The 17,075-nt window shown below is 49.0% G+C and overlaps 1 protein-coding gene across 3 annotated transcripts in view; it reads left to right on the top strand.

The window, feature by feature from the left end:
• The window catches only part of best4 (bestrophin 4), a 189,607-nt gene extending 174,125 nt beyond the window's left edge, over positions 1 to 15,482 (top strand). For 2 of the 3 annotated variants that reach the window (XM_038794075.1, XM_038794074.1), the window contains 4 exons: positions 6,916 to 7,068; positions 11,236 to 11,316; positions 12,137 to 12,291; positions 14,797 to 15,482. In XM_038794075.1, coding sequence (XP_038650003.1) covers positions 6,916 to 7,068; positions 11,236 to 11,316; positions 12,137 to 12,291; positions 14,797 to 15,112 — 705 coding nt within the window. In that variant the 3' untranslated portion in view covers positions 15,113 to 15,482. The remainder of the gene's footprint in view (positions 1 to 6,915; positions 7,069 to 11,235; positions 11,317 to 12,136; positions 12,292 to 14,796) is intronic. The other variant, XM_038794078.1, reaches the window with a different exon arrangement.
• The last annotated feature ends 1,593 nt before the right edge of the window (positions 15,483 to 17,075 follow it).

Genomic DNA, 17,075 nt, shown 5'->3' with positions numbered 1-17,075 from the left:
TAGCAGCCCGACGCCGTAGGCTCCGGCAAGACGGGCTTAACGAAAATCGTTAAGCCCGCTTGCCGGAGTTAGCGCCAGCTGACGCGCCATATGACGTCAGCCGCGCATGCGCAGTTTGGAAGGCTCCAACCCGCGCATGCGCGGGTGACGTCATCGCGTTTTTGCGCGAAACCCGCGCATGCGCGGGCCGGGTTGCCCCTCAGCCGCCCCGCGAATGAATACTGCGGGGCGGCGGAAGTTCAAGTAGTGCGCGGGCATCGGGCCCGCTGCCCGCGATCGGTGCCCACCGATCGCGGGCCCATGGCACCCTTGGCACGGCCGTGGTACTGCCGTGCCAATCGGTGCCATGGTTATTAATAGCGAGTTTGTGACGCCGTTTTTACGAACGGCAAGACCAGGTGTGTTTGCCGTTCGTAAAAATGGCGGAAAGGGCTGGGACTTCGGCCCATCTAACAGCTGAGAATCGCTGCCGGCCGTAAAAAAACGGCGGCAGCGATTCGGGTCGGGAGTTCGGCGGGGGGGGGGGGAGAATAGCGGGAGGGCGGCAAAAATGTCGGGAAGGCCCTCCCGCTATTCTCCCACCCGTCGTGGGGGGCGGAGAATTTCGCCCAGTCTCTTTACTCGTGGGGTCTTATTTGTCCATACGAATCCCGAGATGATCTTGTTCACCTGCTTAAAGAAGGACTTGGGGGTGAAGATGGGAAGGCACTGGAAGACGAACAGCAATCTGGGGAGAACCGTCATCTTAACGGTCTGCACCCTCCCCCGCTAGAGATAGCGGGAGCATGTCACACCTTTTGAAGTCCCCCTCCATCTGCTCTACCAGCCGAGATAGATTAAGCTTGTGGAGGGCATACCACTTTCAAGCCACCTGCATACCTAGATACCGAAAGCTCTTCTCGATCATCTTCAGCGGAAGCTCTCCCAGTCCCTTCTCCTGCCCCTTAGCTTGGATCACGAACATCTCGCTTTTCTTCTCGTTTAATTTGTACCCCGAAAAATAGCCAAAGTCCCTCAAAATCTGCATGACCTCCCCCATCCCCTCAAGTGGGTCTGAGATGTAGAGGAGCAGATCATCCGCATATAGTGAGACCCGATGCTCCTCTCCCCCGGACCAGCCCGTGCCAGTTCTTTAACGTCCGCAGCGCTGTGGCCAATGGCTCTATCGCAAGGGCGAATAATAACGAGGAGAGGGGGCACCCCTGCCTCGCCCCCCGGTGGAACCTATTCATGCACACACTTGCCACGGGGGCCTGGTAGAGCAGCTGGACCCAACCTATGAACCCCTCACCGAATCCAAACCTTCTTAGCGCTTCCCACAGGTACTCCCATTCCACCTGGTCAAAGGCTTTCTCTGTGTCCAACGCCGCCATTATTTATGCCTCCCCTCCCTCTGAGGGCATCATGATGATGTTTAAGAGCCTCCGTACATTGGAGTTCAATTGCCTGCCCTTGACAAAGTCTGTCTGATCCTCCCCTATCACCTCAGGGACACAGTCCTCAATTCTAGCAGCCAAGATCTTGGCCAGCAGTTTGGCATCAATATTCAGGAGCGAAATTGGTCTATAAGACCCACACTGTAGCGGATCTTTCTCTCGTTTGAGGATGAGTGAGATCGAAGCCTGTGACATTGTTGGGGGGGAGGGTCCCTCTCTCTTTGGCCTCATTAAAGGTCCCCAGTAGGGGTGGGCTCAGTAGCTGCGAAAATCTATTGTAGAATTCTACAGGATAGCTGTCCGGCCCCGGGGCCTTGCCCTACTGCATGTTCCCCAGACCCTTTACAACCTCCTCCAGCTCTATCGGGGGCCCCAGTCCCTCAACCAGATCCTCTTCCACTTTTGGAAACCTCAATTGGTCCATGAATTGCTTCATCCCTTCCCCTCCTGCCGGGGGCTCTGACTCATACAATTTACCGTAAAAAGCCCTAAAGACTTTGTTCACCCCCTCTGGGTCCACGATCGTGTTGCCCTCCTTATCCCGCACTTCCCCAATTTCCCTGGCCGCTTCCTTCTTGCGAAGTTGGTGCGCCAGCATTCTACTCACTTTCTCCCTGTATTTGTAGACAGCTCCTTTAGCCTTCCTCAGCTGTGCTACTGCCTTTCCTATGGTCAGCAGGTCGAATTCCGCCTGCGGTCTCTGGCGCTCTTTCAGTAGCCCTGTCTTGGGGGGGGTCTCCGCGTAACTCCTATCTACTCTGAGCATCTCCTCAACTAGCCTCTCTCTCTCCGCTCTTTCTTTGCCCTACGGGATCTGATAGAGATCAACTTCCCTCCAATAACTGCCTTCAGGGCCTCCCACACCGTGGACGCCACTACCTCCCCCGTATCATTAGTTTCCAGGTAATTCTTGATGCTCCTCCTTATCCGCCCACAAACCTCGTTGTCTGCCAGCAGCCCCACATCTAGCCTCCATAGTGGGGTTGACCTCTCTCCCCCCCCAAGACGCAAATCCACCCAGTGTGGAGCATGATCAGAGAATGCAATGGTCGAGTATTCTGTCCCCTCCACCCTAGGGATCAACGCCCTGCTCATCACAAAGAAATCTATACAGGAATAAACTTTGTGGACGTGGGAAAAAAAGGAGAACTCCTTCGCCCTCAGCCGGCCGAATCTCCATAGATCTACGCCCCCCACCTGTTCCATGAATCCCATCAGTTCTTTAGCTGCCGCTGGTCGCTTTCCTGACCTGGGGTTTGACCGGTCCAATACAGGGCCGATGACTGTGTTAAAGTCACTCCCCATGATCAGGTTGTGTGAGTCTAAGTCCGGAATTTTACCCAACATGCGTCTCATGAATTCCACGTCATCCCAGTTCAGAGCATAAACGTTCACTGGCACCACCCGAGTCGCCTGCAGCTTCCTGCTAACCATTATGTATCTGTCCCTTTGTCAGCCACAATACTCCCTGCCTCAAAAGCCACCCGTTTACTGACCAGGATTGCTACTCCTCTGGTCTTTGAATCCAGCCCCGAATGGAACACCTGGCCCACCCACCCTTTTCTCAATCTTGTTTGGTCCACAAGTTTTAGGTGCATCTCCTGTAGCATGGCTATAGTCTGCCTTTAGCCCCTTTAAGTGCGAGAACACGCGAGCCCTCTTGACCAGCCCATTCAGGCCCCGCACATTCCACGTGATCAGCCTGGATGGGGGGGGTTAAACCCCCCCCCCCCCTCACCTGCCGACTAGCCATCTACTTTTTTCGACCAGCCATGAGACTGCGTCTCCCGCTTACTCAAACCCTCCCATTGGAGCCCCCCCACCCCCCCGACCCGACTCTCCCTCTGTTCTCCCACATTGGCTCCTTTTCCGTCAGCAAGGCAGCATCCCATCCCCCCCCCCCCCCCGGCAGCCCCCCGATCCCAAACCCCCAGGTCAAGCACCTGCTTAACACTGACTCTACCCCCATTACATTTCCGTGAGTCAGCTGACCCATGCTGACCCCGTCCGCTCCCGCCTCAGTCTCCGATTGTTCAGATACCTCATGTTTCGGGCCCCTCCCTCCCTGTGAAAAGCCCAAGTTAACTGCCTTAACAGCCCCCAAAGAACATTATCCCCCCCCCCCCCCAACCGAATCGAAACAAACAACAAACCTCGGGTGAAAATCCGGCCCCACAAAAGAAACGGCTCCGGCTGCCAGAAGAGGACCCCTACATGTAGGGCCCCTTTCCTCCCTCTGCGGCCGAACTCCACAAAAGCCGAAAACATGGCCAGAGAAACAGGGAACAAACAAAAATAAGAGGGAACAACATAATGTCGCACCCTCCGGCTATCCAGCAATTAACATCCCCACCAGAATATCGTCCCAGCGTGGCTGTCCTTTAGGTCGAGTCCAACTTTTCTTGCTTGATAAAAGTCTACACCTCATCCGGTGTATCAAAGTAATGGTGGCGATCCTGACGCATGACCCAAAGCCTCGCTGGATGCAACAGCCCGAACTTCACCCTTTTGCTGTGGAGGGCCGCCTTAGCCTGGTTGAACCCAGCGCGCCTCTTGGCCAGTTCTGCTCCCAGATCCTGGTAAATGCGGATTACACTGTTCTCCCACCTGCTGCTCCGCTCCTTTTTAGCCAATCGTAAGACTCATTCCTTATCTGAGAAGCGGTGGAACCGTACCACCATAGCCCTTGGCGGTTCATTCGTGTTTGGTTTCCTTGCAAGGCTCTGTGCGCCACATCCAGTTCCAGAGGCCTAGGAAATGCTCCAGCCCCCATCAGGGTCCCTGCAACGTGGTCACGAATGCACTCGCATCCGACCCCTCCGCACCCTCAGGTAGGCCCTGAATGCGCAGGTTCTGCCTCCTGGACCTGTTTTCAAGGTCTTCCAGCCTCTCCTGCCACCTCTTATGCAGGGCGTCATGTGGCTCCACCCTGACAGCCAGGCCCAGTATCTCGTCTTCGTTATCCGAGACCTTTTTGTCAATCTCATTGATCGCCTTCTCCTGCATTTTCTGGGTCTCAACCATTTTCTCCATTGAGGCATTCATTGGGGCCAGCATCTCCGTTTTCAGGTCAGCAAAGCAGCTTCTAAGGAACTCCTGCTGTTCCCGCGACCGCTGGGCCCACGCTGCCTGTTCCGAGCCGGCCGCCATTTTCTGTTCCCGCGCCCGTTCCTGCCACTTCTCGGTGCCCGTTCATGCTCCTGGTCCCCTCCATAAACTGATGTGGGGAGCCTTCTAGCGCCGTTTGCCTGCCGATTTTCATCAAACAGGGGCCACCAAAGCTCCTTAAAAGGGCCCATTGATCCGTTAGTGGCGGGAGCTGCCAATAACGCGATCTACCCACGCATGGCCGCCACTGGAAGACCGTCTGCATGCGTTTCCTACGGGTGCTCCAGTCTCCTCCAACAGTCCAAAGATGCAAAGATATGCAGGTTAGGTGGGGTTATGGGGATAGGGTGGAGGCATGGGCTTACATAGGGTGCTCTTTCCAAAAGGCCGGTGCAGACTCAATAGGTCAGAATTCTATGATTGTATTACATCTGCCATTTTCTACAAAATTTGGAAATATTATAGTTGGTCCCGACAACCAAATCATTGAGGGATTGTGAACACTGTGGTCCTTGCACTGATCCTTGTGGTACCCCACTAATAACAGCCTGCCATTCTGAGAGTGACCCATTCATTCCTGCTCTGTTTTCTGTCTATTAACCAAACCAGTATATTACCCCCAATCCCATGTATTCTAATTTTGTTTCCCAAGTTTGTGGGACCTAATCAAGAGCCTACTGAAATTCCAAATACACTACATCCACGGGTTCTCCTTTATCTATGCTGCAAGTAACATAATCAAAATGTCCAACAGGTTTGTCAACTATAATTTCCCTTTCATAAATCCATGCTGACTCTATCCAATCAATCATTTTTTTTTTCAGTGTCCAGTTATCACATTCTTTATAATAGATTCTAACATTTTCCTACTAATGTCAAGTTAACAGGTCTGGAGTTCTCTGTTCTCTCCCTCCCTCCTTTCTTAATAGTGTACGTTTGCTACTTTCCAGTCTACAGGAACCGTTCCAGAATCTATAGAATTTTGAAAGATCACCATCAATGCATCCACTCATCTGTAGCCACCTCCTCCAATACTCTGGGATCTAGCTCATCTGGTCAAGGGGATTTATTAATCTTCAATCATAGAATTTACAGTGCAGAAGGAGGCCACTTGGCTCATCGAGTCTGCCCTTGGAAAGAGCACCTTACCCAAACTGACATCTCCACCCTACCCCCGCATTTCCACCCTATCCCTGTAACCCCAGCTAACCTTTTTTTAAAATAAATTTAGAGTACCCAATTCATTTTTTCCAATTATGGGGCAATTTAGCGTGGCCAATCCACCTGCCCTACACGTCATTTTGGGTTGTGGGGGCAAAACTCACGCAAACACGGGGAGAATGTGCAAACTCCACACGGACAGTGACCCAGAGCTGGGATTGAACCTGGTACCTCGGCTCCGTGAGGCAGAAGTGCTACTCACTGTGCCACCGTGTTGCCCTTCAGCTAACCTTTTTTGGATACTAAGGGCAATTTAGCGAAGCCAATCCACCTAACCTGCACATCTTTGGACTGTGGGAGGAAACTGGAGCACCCGGGGGAAATCCACGCAAACACGGGGAGAACGTGCAGACTCCACACAGACAGTGACCCAAGCCGGGAATTGAACCTAGGACACTGGAGTTGTGAAGCAACTGTGCTAACCACTATGCTACTGTGCTGCCCAATTAAATTTTTGAGTACTACCTCTTTATTAATACTAATTCATTTCAGGTGCTCTTTTTCATGAGTCCCTTGGTGCACTAATATCTTGGGGAGATTTTCTGCACCGACCCTCTGAAAGAGCATTCTATCCAGGTCTGGTTCTCCATTCACCCCACCCTATCGCCGTAACCTAACCTGCACATCCTTGGACACTAAGGGGCAATTTAGCATGGCCAATTCACCTAAGCTGCACATCTTTGGACATCTTTAGTTTTTCTGCCATTTCTTTATTCTACATTATGAACTCTCATTTGCCTGTAATTGACACACATTTTGTTCTTGCTCATTTCTCTTTCACCAACCCTGGCATCCTACCTCATATCTACTTCACTGAAATCAGAAATGTACGGAACAAGCATATATGTCCTACTATCCATTGATCCTACATTGACATGATTTGCTGGACTTCCATTGCATCACATTTCTGTTAAATACTTTTGCTAGGGCATCATTAATTTAATGGTGTGGAGATTTCAGTGAATTTTCATTCACTTCCGTGATTTTTGACCTGCAGTTGGTACAGATTCACCCCCAGAAATTCTATGAACTTAGTGAAGTGCTGGCTTGCCATCTAACAGAGTGCAGCACGGGAAATATCCTGTCCTAAGTATTTCCACATTCCGCATTCCATGATTGCTGACTGTCTCTTCTGTTTAATTCTCCGCAGGTGGTTACTATTGCAGTCTATTCCTTCTTTGCCTTCTGTCTGATTGGACGCCAGTTTCTTGAACCAAGGGCAGGCTACGAAGAAGATAACATAGACTTTTATGTTCCCATCTTCACTCTACTGCAATTCTTCTTTTATGCGGGCTGGCTTAAGGTCAGGGTTTTGCATTCAATTGGATACATTGCATATTAAGGGGCTGGATCAAAGGGGAATTGGATGGCTGTTATTTGCATGAAAATTGAAAAGGGTTGTATTCTTGGGTCCTCCTATTTTTTATCTATACTTTCCCCCTCAAAATATATTACTCACAAGCATAGAACATGTTCTTTTATGTATGCCAACAATCCTAACTTTACCTTCTGACTCAATTTCTTAATGCCCTGTCTGTTATCGTGCTGAAAGACAATCTATCCAATGCCAAGCTGAATTTGACTGCCTTGCAGCACTAACTTGGCAGGACTGAAGCCAGTTGGGCATCATGGTAGCACAGTGGTTAGCACAGTTGCTTCACAGCTCCAGGGTCCCAGTTCGATTCCCGGCTTGGGTCAGTCTGTGCGAATCTGCATGTTCCCCCCATGTCTGCGTGGGTTTCCCCCAGGTACTCCGGTGTCCTCCCACAGTCCAAAGATGTGCAGGTTAGGTAGATTGGTCATGCTAAATTGCCCTTAGGTTAGGTAGAGTTACTGGCTTACAGGGATAGGGTGCAGGTGTGGGCTAAAGTGGGGTGCTCTTTACAAGAGCGGTACAGACCCGATGGGCCGAATGGCCTCCTTCTGCACTGTAAATTCTATGATTCTGTTTCATAACTGTTGCATTGGCTCAATATCAACCCATGACCCTTTGGGTCAAGAGCTGAGCATCAAGCCCTTCATCCAGCCCATCACTGCATCTGCCAAATTTCACCTGCAAAACATCAGTCTTACCTGATTTCCTCTCTTGCTAAAATCAGTCATGAATTTGTTATTTGTAGACTCAATTCTTCCAACACCTTCCTCAATGTGATTTCCTCCTTGTATAAATCCTAACTAATTCAGAGTTTCTCTCCGACATATTATTCTGCATACGTTGCTGACCTTCTGAATTCCACCTTTATATAATTCCAATTCATCCAGTACTCGTCTGTCTGCATCCAACCCAAACATTCAGTCAGCTCTGAGCTCAATTTTTGTCAACCTCCCTGTTCCTTGGTGCATCGATTCTAAAACCCTCAAAACTTCAAATCCCTTCGCAGATCTTGCCCTCTGCTATCTCTGCAAGCTCTTCCACGCTTCCTCTTTGGCCTACTTTACATCTCCCACCCTCTGCTCCACATTACAACAGTGACTACACTTCAAAATTGCTTCATTGGCTGTAGAGTGCTTCTGGACCTATAGAATTAATTAAAGGTGTATGTAAATGAAAGTTTTTCTGAGCAGTGAGGCCAAGTGCATCAGTCATCGTGCCCCACACTCTGGAGCTCTCTTTAAAATGCCTTGTCTTCCTATATCTCTCTCTCTCTCCACTGTAGGTTTTCTTAAGACTGTCCTCTTCAACTGGGTTTTCAATCATCTTTGCAAGCACTTTGGCATGCTTTGCTGCAAATGCATATAGTTATTCCTCTTTCAGCAAGATAGAAAATAGACAAAAGCAGAAAAAATAGCCACAAATAGTTAACATCAATATGAAGGTGACTTGGGACTTGTGGTTGCAGCCATGGAGTGAGTGGTCGCATTTTGGTGGCTCCCACTCACGGCGGATTTTTTCGGTCCTTCCCCACCTGAATTTTGGGGGAATTTGGTTGGTTTTCGAGCACAAGTATAACATGGAAAAGAGCAAGGTGTCCCTGATCAATGCTAGAGGGCAAGAAAGGAGGTTGGGGGAGTTGCTGTTCATGGTGGTTGGGGTGAGTTTTAAATATTTAGGAATTCACGTGGCATGGAGCTGGGCCCAGCTACACAAATTCAACTTAGCACGATTGGTAGAGGGAGTTAAGGCGGATTTCAAGGGGTGGGACGTGTTGCCGCTGTCGCTAGCTGGGCCCGTGCGGAGAGTGAAAATGATGGTGCTGCGCAGGTTTCTGTTCATGTTCCAGAACATTCCTACCTTTGTTCCCAAGTCGTTTTTCAGGAAGGTTAATGGTTAAAATTCAGAGTTTGTGGTGGGGGGAAGGCCATGCAGGTGAGACATTGCCAAATCTGATAAATTCTAATGGGCGGTAAATATGAAATGAAATGAAAATCGCATATTGTCACAAGTAGGCTTCAAATGAAGTTACTGTGAAAAGCCCCTAGTCGCCACATTCCAGCGCTCGTTCGGGGAGGCTGGTACGGGAATTGAATTGTGCTGCTGGTGATGATGGATATTGCGATGGTGAGGAAATGGGCTGCGGAGGAGAAGTTGGTTTGGGGTGGATGGAGGCAGCATCATGTCGGGGAACAAGGGCTCTGTTGCTGGCACCTCTTCCATTCTCGCCGGTCAGATACTCTGTGAACCCAGTAGTGGTATCGGCGTTACGGGTGTGAGCCAGTACAGGCAGCATTTTGACTGGATGGTATGTCGCTGTGGGCGCCGATATGCAACAACCATAGGTTTGTGCCAGCGGAGCTGGATGAGACGTGGAGATAGAGTACTTTAGGGACTTGTTTATTGGGGACATGTTCGGGGGGCTGGAGGAGGTGGGAGAATTGTATGAGTTGCCCAAAGAGATCGGCTTTCGGTACCTGCAGGTGAGGAATTGTGTGAGGAAAGTTGTTGTCAGAGGATGAGATAGCGGAGGGGAAGGTGTCAAATATTTCAAAGGAATTGATGGCGAGGGAGGGTGCCCGAATGGAGGAGATTAAGCGCAAGTGGGGGGTAAGAGCTAGATGGGGAGGTGCTGGCTATCATGAGAATGTCGCTTTAAGAAATGGTTAGCTGCTCATGTTACTGCAGTGATGTCAGAGTGTGGGTGGAGCTGAGCTCTGGTTCTGCTTTTTAGTTTCACTTTGAGAAAAAGCTTGGGTGTGTATGGGTTTTCCAGTGAGCTGCAGCTGAAGTTAAACAAAGCTGCTCTGTTGATCTCTGCCATCCAAAGACTATTTCTGGATCATTTGGTGAATTCAGAATTATAAATGTTCCCAATAGTGAATGTGAACCTAATATGCTCCTGTTGAAAGGTTTGTTAAGTCTTTTGGATGTTAAAAGGCAGCTTAAAGGATTACTTAGTGTTGTAGTCTTTGGGGGTTATCTTTGAATTAATGGTTGCTAAGACATTCACTGTCTGTTTTAAAACGGTTAACTTGAGTTCATAGGATAAACATTGTTTTGTTTAAAAAAATACTTGTCCATTTCTGCTGTACCACACCTGTAGAGTGAACCGTGTGCTCCCCATACCACAATCTATTAAAAGTTGTGGGTCAGGTGAACTCCATGATACACTTTGGGGTTCTTTTAACCCTGACCCATAACAGGGCCGAGACGTGGGTAGAGGCCTTGCGGAGGGTGAACGCGTCCTCGTCCTGTGTGAGATTAAGCCTCAGCCAGTTTAAAGTGGGCTCACATAATAATAATATTAATGATCTTTATTAGTGTCACAAGTAGGGTTAGATTGACACTGCAATGAAGTTACTGTAAAAATCTTCTAATCGCCACACTATACTTGTTCAGGTACACTGAGGGAGAATTCAGAATGTCCAATTCACCTAACAGGCACATCACTTGATGGTGGCAAGGATGAGTATGTTCTTTGTTGGGGTGGAGGACATGAGTGAGCGGTGCATGTGGGTACCCATGAATCACATCAACATGTTCTGGGTGTGTACAAGACTGAGCGGGTTCTCAGACGTGATTTCCAAGTTGCTGGGTGTGGGGATGGCCCTGAGTCCGGACATGGTGATGTTTGGTGTGTCAGAAGATCCAGGAGTCCGTGTAGGGAGAGAGGACAACATATTGGCCTTTGCCCCCCTGATAGCCTGGAGACGGATGCTATTGTGTTTGCGGGTCTCAGAGCTGCCGAGGATGAGCGACCTGGCAGAATTCCTGTGGTTAGAGAAAGTCAAGTTTGCTTTGCAGGGATCAGTAGAGAGGTTCACCCAGAGGTGGAAACCATGCATTGATTTCTTCAAGAAGGGTTGAGGGGTAAGCAAGGTGGGGGAGGGGGGTTTGGGGTGGAATAAGGGGCAAAAAATCAGGAAGACGAGATGTGGCGGGGTGTTGGTATTGGGGAGGTTGGGTATTTGTGGCTGTTTGTTCAGGTTGATGTGTTGCTCTTCTGATACTTTGTGTATATATGTAAAAAGCCTTGAATAAAAATATCGAAAACAAAAATAATGAAGGTGAATTTATGTCTTTATTCTTAATCAGGTAGCAGAACAGATCATTAACCCCTTTGGAGAGGACGACGATGATTTTGAAACAAACAAGCTGATTGACCGCAATCTTCAGGTACATTAATATTGTGGATTTGGACCATTAACTATTGCAAATAAGGCAAGTGATTTGCTGCATGTGTGTAACAACCCTCACGTGACCTACAGGGATGACCCAATTGATCTCACCATAGGGGTTGTGGAATACGAGCTCGCTCGCTGAGGGCAGAGACCGAACAGCTGGGCTCGTGAACCAGGTACTTAAGAGGCTGCCCGGATTGGGATCTGCATGATCGGCAGTCCTGGCTGGGACATAGGTGCTGTATGCCGCGTTGCACCTTTACTTTTGTTTGCCTAATTAAACCTTCATTGTTTAACCCTCTTTGAACTCCTGAAGATATTAGAATGTGAAAAAGGTGGGCGGCACGGTGGTGCAGTGGTTAGCACTGCTGCCTCATGGTGCTGGTTACGGGGATAGGTTTGAGGCATGGGCCTTGATAGGGTACTATTTCCAAGGGCGGTGCAGACTTGATGCGCTGAATGGCCTTCTTCTGCACTGTAAAAATTCTATGATTCTATTCACAAATGACTTCTGAGTCAGCATTGTCCCTTTCTCTGGGGGAAATCCTTCAGGTAGCAAATCCCCAGCACAAATCCAACTACAACTCAGTGCTTCACATGGATGGTGCAATGAAAACACATCTCTTTACAGAAGAACAGAAGGAGCTCTTCTAAGGTTAAGGTATAAAGGATACATGAGTTAGAGGTTAGGAAGAGCTTTTTGATGTCAGATCTGTATTGGAACTGTTTGTTGCTGAATATAAAAGAAAAATCCCTGGCATTGCCCATCCTTACAATGAACACATAATGATCAATATATCTGTCTATTTGTGTAGGTTTCCTTTCTCTCTGTGGATGATATGTACCAGAATCTTCCACCCATGCAGAAGGACAAGTATTGGAATGAAACCACAGCTCAGCCTCCGTACACCATCGCTACAGCCAACGAGATCCACAAACCATCATTTTTAGGATCTACCTTTGACATGCGGTCAGTAAAGATTCTATTTCACACATTCCCCTGAGTGATGGGAGTTCACAAAATCAAGCAATCAATGAAAGCAAACTAGGGGCAGCACGGTAGCATGGTGGTTAGCATAAATGCTTTACAGCTCCAGGGTCCCAGGTTCGATTCACGGCTGGGTCACTGTCTGTGCGGAGTCTGCACGTCCTCCCCGTGTGTGCGTGGGTTTCCTCCGGGTGCTCCGGTTTCCTCCCACAGTCCAAAGATGTGCGGGTTAGGTGGATTGGCCATGCTAAATTGCCCGTAGTGTCCTAAAAAGTAAGGTATGGGGGGGGGGGGGGTTGTTGGGTTACGGGTATAGGGTGGATATGTGGGTTTGGGTAGGGTGATCATTGTTCGGCACAACATCCTGGGCCGAAGGGCCTGTTCTGTGCTGTACTGTTCTATGTTCTATGTTCTAAGTAGTAATAGGAATTTGAAATTAAAAGTTATCCTGGTTAATATGGAGCTAATTAGAACAGTAAAACCTATCACATGAATTCATTTCAGGCAGGTTTTCATTTATTTTTGTTTCAATGGTCATTTTTATGAAAATCACCAAGATATTTCCCTTTTGTTGCTGAATGTCATTTGCACATTCAACACTGGAGCTGGAGTAAGAGTAGGTCACGACTGGTGGGAGCTCGGAGACATTGCAACAAAGAAGTGTGGGTCACGAGACAGAGGAAGCATTAATGCATTAGTAGATGCTGGTAGTTGCATAAAGGTAAGATAGCAGAGTGAGTGAATGGGAGAAAAAGGGCAGTGCTCAGTGAAAACAAAACTTAACAAGTGACAAATGGTCTGGTGGCTCTGCTCCAGCTGCTCCACCCCCTTTAACGCATTACATTTCTACCTCTCTTTAATTGTGAGGAAGTCATACTGGCTCAAAACGTTAACTCCATTCTTCTCCGCCGAGGTCCCAGGTTCGATCCCGGCTCTGGGTCACTGTCCGTGTGGAGTTTGCACATTCTCCCCGTGTTTGCGTGGGTTTCGCCCCCATAACCCAAAGATGTGCTGGTTAGGTGGATTGGCCACGCTAACTTGCCCCTTAATTGGAAAAAATGAATTGGATAGACTAAAATTTATAAATTTTTTTTTTTTAAATCAAAAAAAACTCTATTCTTCTTTCTTCACAAATTCTGTCAGACCTGCTGAGTTTTTGCAGCACGTTCTGTTTTGGTTTCAGATTCCAGCATGCACAGCATTTCGCTTTTAGTTACTAATTAGTTACCCGATGACATCGTATTAAGGACACTAACCAGAATTGGGCGATATTCCTTGCTGCCTATGCAGGAAATCTGGGGCAAAAAACTCAAACTGGTCAGCTCCCAGACAGTAGTAAACTGGGTGATAAAACTGCTCAGTTTCTGCAATCACCCCTTAAAGTTCCATTGCCTGGCACGTCATCTCTATGCACACCAATTCTACTGCCTTGCTAAGCCAAGAGAACTCAGCACTCCTTCCAGAATAAGCAGCAACTTACTTGTGCGTTCAACTGACTATAATGTATTCGCAGCTCACAATTTGGTCTCTTCTACATTATGGAGACTGGATGATTGCTCATCCCCAAGCGTTGACCACTCGCTTCCAATCGCTTCAGCCCCACTCAGACCCCAACCTCCTACATGGTTCCAATTCAGGAACTGCACCTCATCTTTCAATTAGGCACAACCGTACTAATTCAAAACAGAGTTCAACAATCTCAGTTTATAACCACCATTGCCCCCACTTGTCCTCCAACCGCTGGTTCTGGTAAGAGCTCTGCTTTCGTCATTTATAGATTGATTCTTTAGTTGTCCCATTTACAAACCTAATTTGCATTATCACTTTTGCCATTTAATTACTCCTGCTTCTGCCCTGACGCTTCTTCCTTCTTGTTTACCCTCCTTCCAGTTCAACACTGTTGCATCCCTAAATTTTTCCAGCTCACATCTCCAAAAGCTGCCTGAGCAAACCATTCCCAGCATATATTTTTATTCTAGAAAACTCAATAATAGGTTTGGCACTGTGAATAATTATGAATTTCCAAGTAAGAGAGATTGGAGTTTAGCCAGCTCACTGCAAAGATTCCACCAGTGCAAAGCACCAATAAGCTTGATTAGCTCTCCTCACAGATAGTAAATCAAAGTACCATAGCATAAATCACAAGACCCATTGTATTTTGCATGTATTCCCATTTTTGAGTATAGAACTGCAAAAATAGGTTACACGATGAATACATAGTGCAGAATTTACAGCATTCTATTGACCTCAGAAATTAGAGCATCCATTTCATTACTGTGTCTTGGTCTAATTTCTTAACACAAATCACAGCTATTAATGTTTTATAATCCCGAACAAACTGCCAGAAGCCAGGTGGGAAAATGAAAAAAAATCTACGAAATAAAGGTGGCTTTCTAGCTCAATTAAAAAAATGTGAAAAACTTTTATTTTTTATTGCAAAGTGAATTATTCAGCTTATGCTGTTCACGTTTTCACTTTATGTTTCAGTGTGATCGATAGCCCCGTCCTCAGCAGACAAATTGAGCAAAAGTCGGAAATGGAACTCAGGATGCAGACCCCCTTACTCAGTCGCTTCCTTAGTGTTGCTGCCTCACCAGCTATAAGTCTCAAAACCTTGGGCAGCAGCAAAGGAGGGACAAATGTGTTATGCAAGCGTGTGGACAGTAGTTCTTCCAACTTCCAGCCGAATGAACTTGATTTGGTGGTGCCCATCAACGAAGAGGACTCACAAAATGAGGATCAACACAAGCCCAGTGAACCTTCTAGTCCTGGTGCCATCAGCCGTAAGGTTCCTCAGATATAAAACATCAGAATTTCCAAAACACGAGTAGCTTTGTTAATTGCAGTAGATAACCCAATGAAAAACCCTTGTCAGAATTGTCTCTGTCCAGACGTAACTGGCAGAATTCTCCCTTCCTGAGTCTAAGTTAACGCCGGTGCAGGGTTCGTGGACTTCTACGACAGGAAAACTGGTGCCACTCCTGGACCAATTCAGCGACCATTGAGGGGTTAGCACCAGCGCCACGTGGAAAAGGAGTGATTCCAATGAAAAACTGTGTCTGATTCACCGGATTCAAGATTGAGACTCGGCTGACAAGCTGCAGCCGCGAAACACACTTCGTTCCCCACACACACTCATCCCAGCCAACAAGATCACACTGGTTGTGCTGGAGCACGCCTATCCCATTGATGGGTCGGATCTGCCAGAGGGCAGAGAGGGGGGTGGCTTGGGGGGACACCATTATGGCCTGTGGCACTATGTTCACAGTGGGCAGTCAGCGGTGTGCAGCTTCATACCTGCCTTGCAAGCTGCGACAATGGTGCTCCGTGCCCGTCCACCCCCAACCCACAGCCCACCTCCAGGCCACCCCCTGCTACTCCCTCCAGCCCTGACAGAAGCCCCCCCTGCTTGTGGCACAAGTCAGCACACTATGGTGAAGTTGGATACTTTCCGTACCCCTCTCCCCCATCAGCAGCCAAGGCACCTGTTTTACAATTCTTAAAAGCACAAGTGAACTTCATCGTCGGGCATTCACTCCAGTGGATGTGGAGAATTACAGAGTCCTGTGAATATTGGATCAGGCCCCTAATGATTTGCCAATGGCATTTACTGTATGAGCAGGGTGGAATGCATTGACACCGCTGTCGAGGCACCGGAGAATTGCGATTTGGTGTGAAACGGCACCTGCCACGATTTTGATGTCAAAAGCGATTCTCCAACCAATTGTGTTTTGCGATTCCAGCGTGGTTGACGGAGAATCCAGCCCAACATCTTCATACATAAGGGGCTGGATTCTCTGCTCCACGACAGCGGGGCGGAGAATCCTTTTTCCTGCACGAAATCGGGACCGGCGCCAGTTCCGCAATTCTCCGCCTCCCAAAAAGCGACGTGCCCAGGGAGTACGCCGCGCCAAGTATCCACTGCCTCAGGCCATTGCCTGAGGCTCGCCCTGCTATTCTGCGACCCCGACCGGCCGAATTACTGACGCCATATTTCTAATGTGGTCCTGCCGTTCGGGAAACTTGCGATGCAGCTGTGGACTCAGTCTGCGGCCACCAGTCAGGAGCGAGCCGATCGGAGGGAGGGGGGCCCTCATTTGGGACTGGGGGCTATGTGTGCGGGTGGTCCAGGTCGGGCGAGCTGAATGCCATGAAGCACGGCCTCTGACCCAGAAGTGCTGGGGAGCCGTATTGGCTGCTGGAGCTGCGAGCTCCACGACAGTTCCCTGCTACCGGGGACGGAGAATGGGCGTTGACACCGAAATCCAGAGTGATGCCGCTCCCGAGATTCTCCAGTTGCCGGAGAATCACCGCGAATCACGGTGCATGCGGCGTGGGTAGGGGCCATTGACAAAGGCCCCACGGCGATTCTCCAAGTATAACTAGCCGAGTTCCCGATGGCGTGGGTCTCTCACGGTGTGGCGGCTGCGAACTCAGTCCACGACCGCCCTGGTGGGGGCAAGGGGATCCTTCACTGGGGGGGGGGGGTGGCCTCACATACAGTCTGGTTATCGATCGGGGGCCACCGATCTGCAGGCGCGTGCGATCTCGGGGGGAAGGGGGCTATCTTTTTGGTGCCAGTCCACTGTGTGGGTCCGCGATGTCACGCGGGGTGGCCAATGCAGGCCACTGGCGTGCACATGCCCGGACCCCTGACAGGATGTGCAGGGCCCCGTATCAGCAGCTGGAGTTGTGAGGACTACTCTGGGGCCCTGCTTGCCCCCTCCAGCTAGGAGAATCACTCTGGACTTTCTTCAGGAAAGTCC

This window comes from Scyliorhinus canicula, chromosome 4 (genome assembly GCF_902713615.1).
Source record: "Scyliorhinus canicula chromosome 4, sScyCan1.1, whole genome shotgun sequence".
Taxonomy (NCBI): domain Eukaryota; kingdom Metazoa; phylum Chordata; class Chondrichthyes; order Carcharhiniformes; family Scyliorhinidae; genus Scyliorhinus; species Scyliorhinus canicula.
This window is presented reverse-complemented; position numbering and strand designations above follow the sequence as displayed.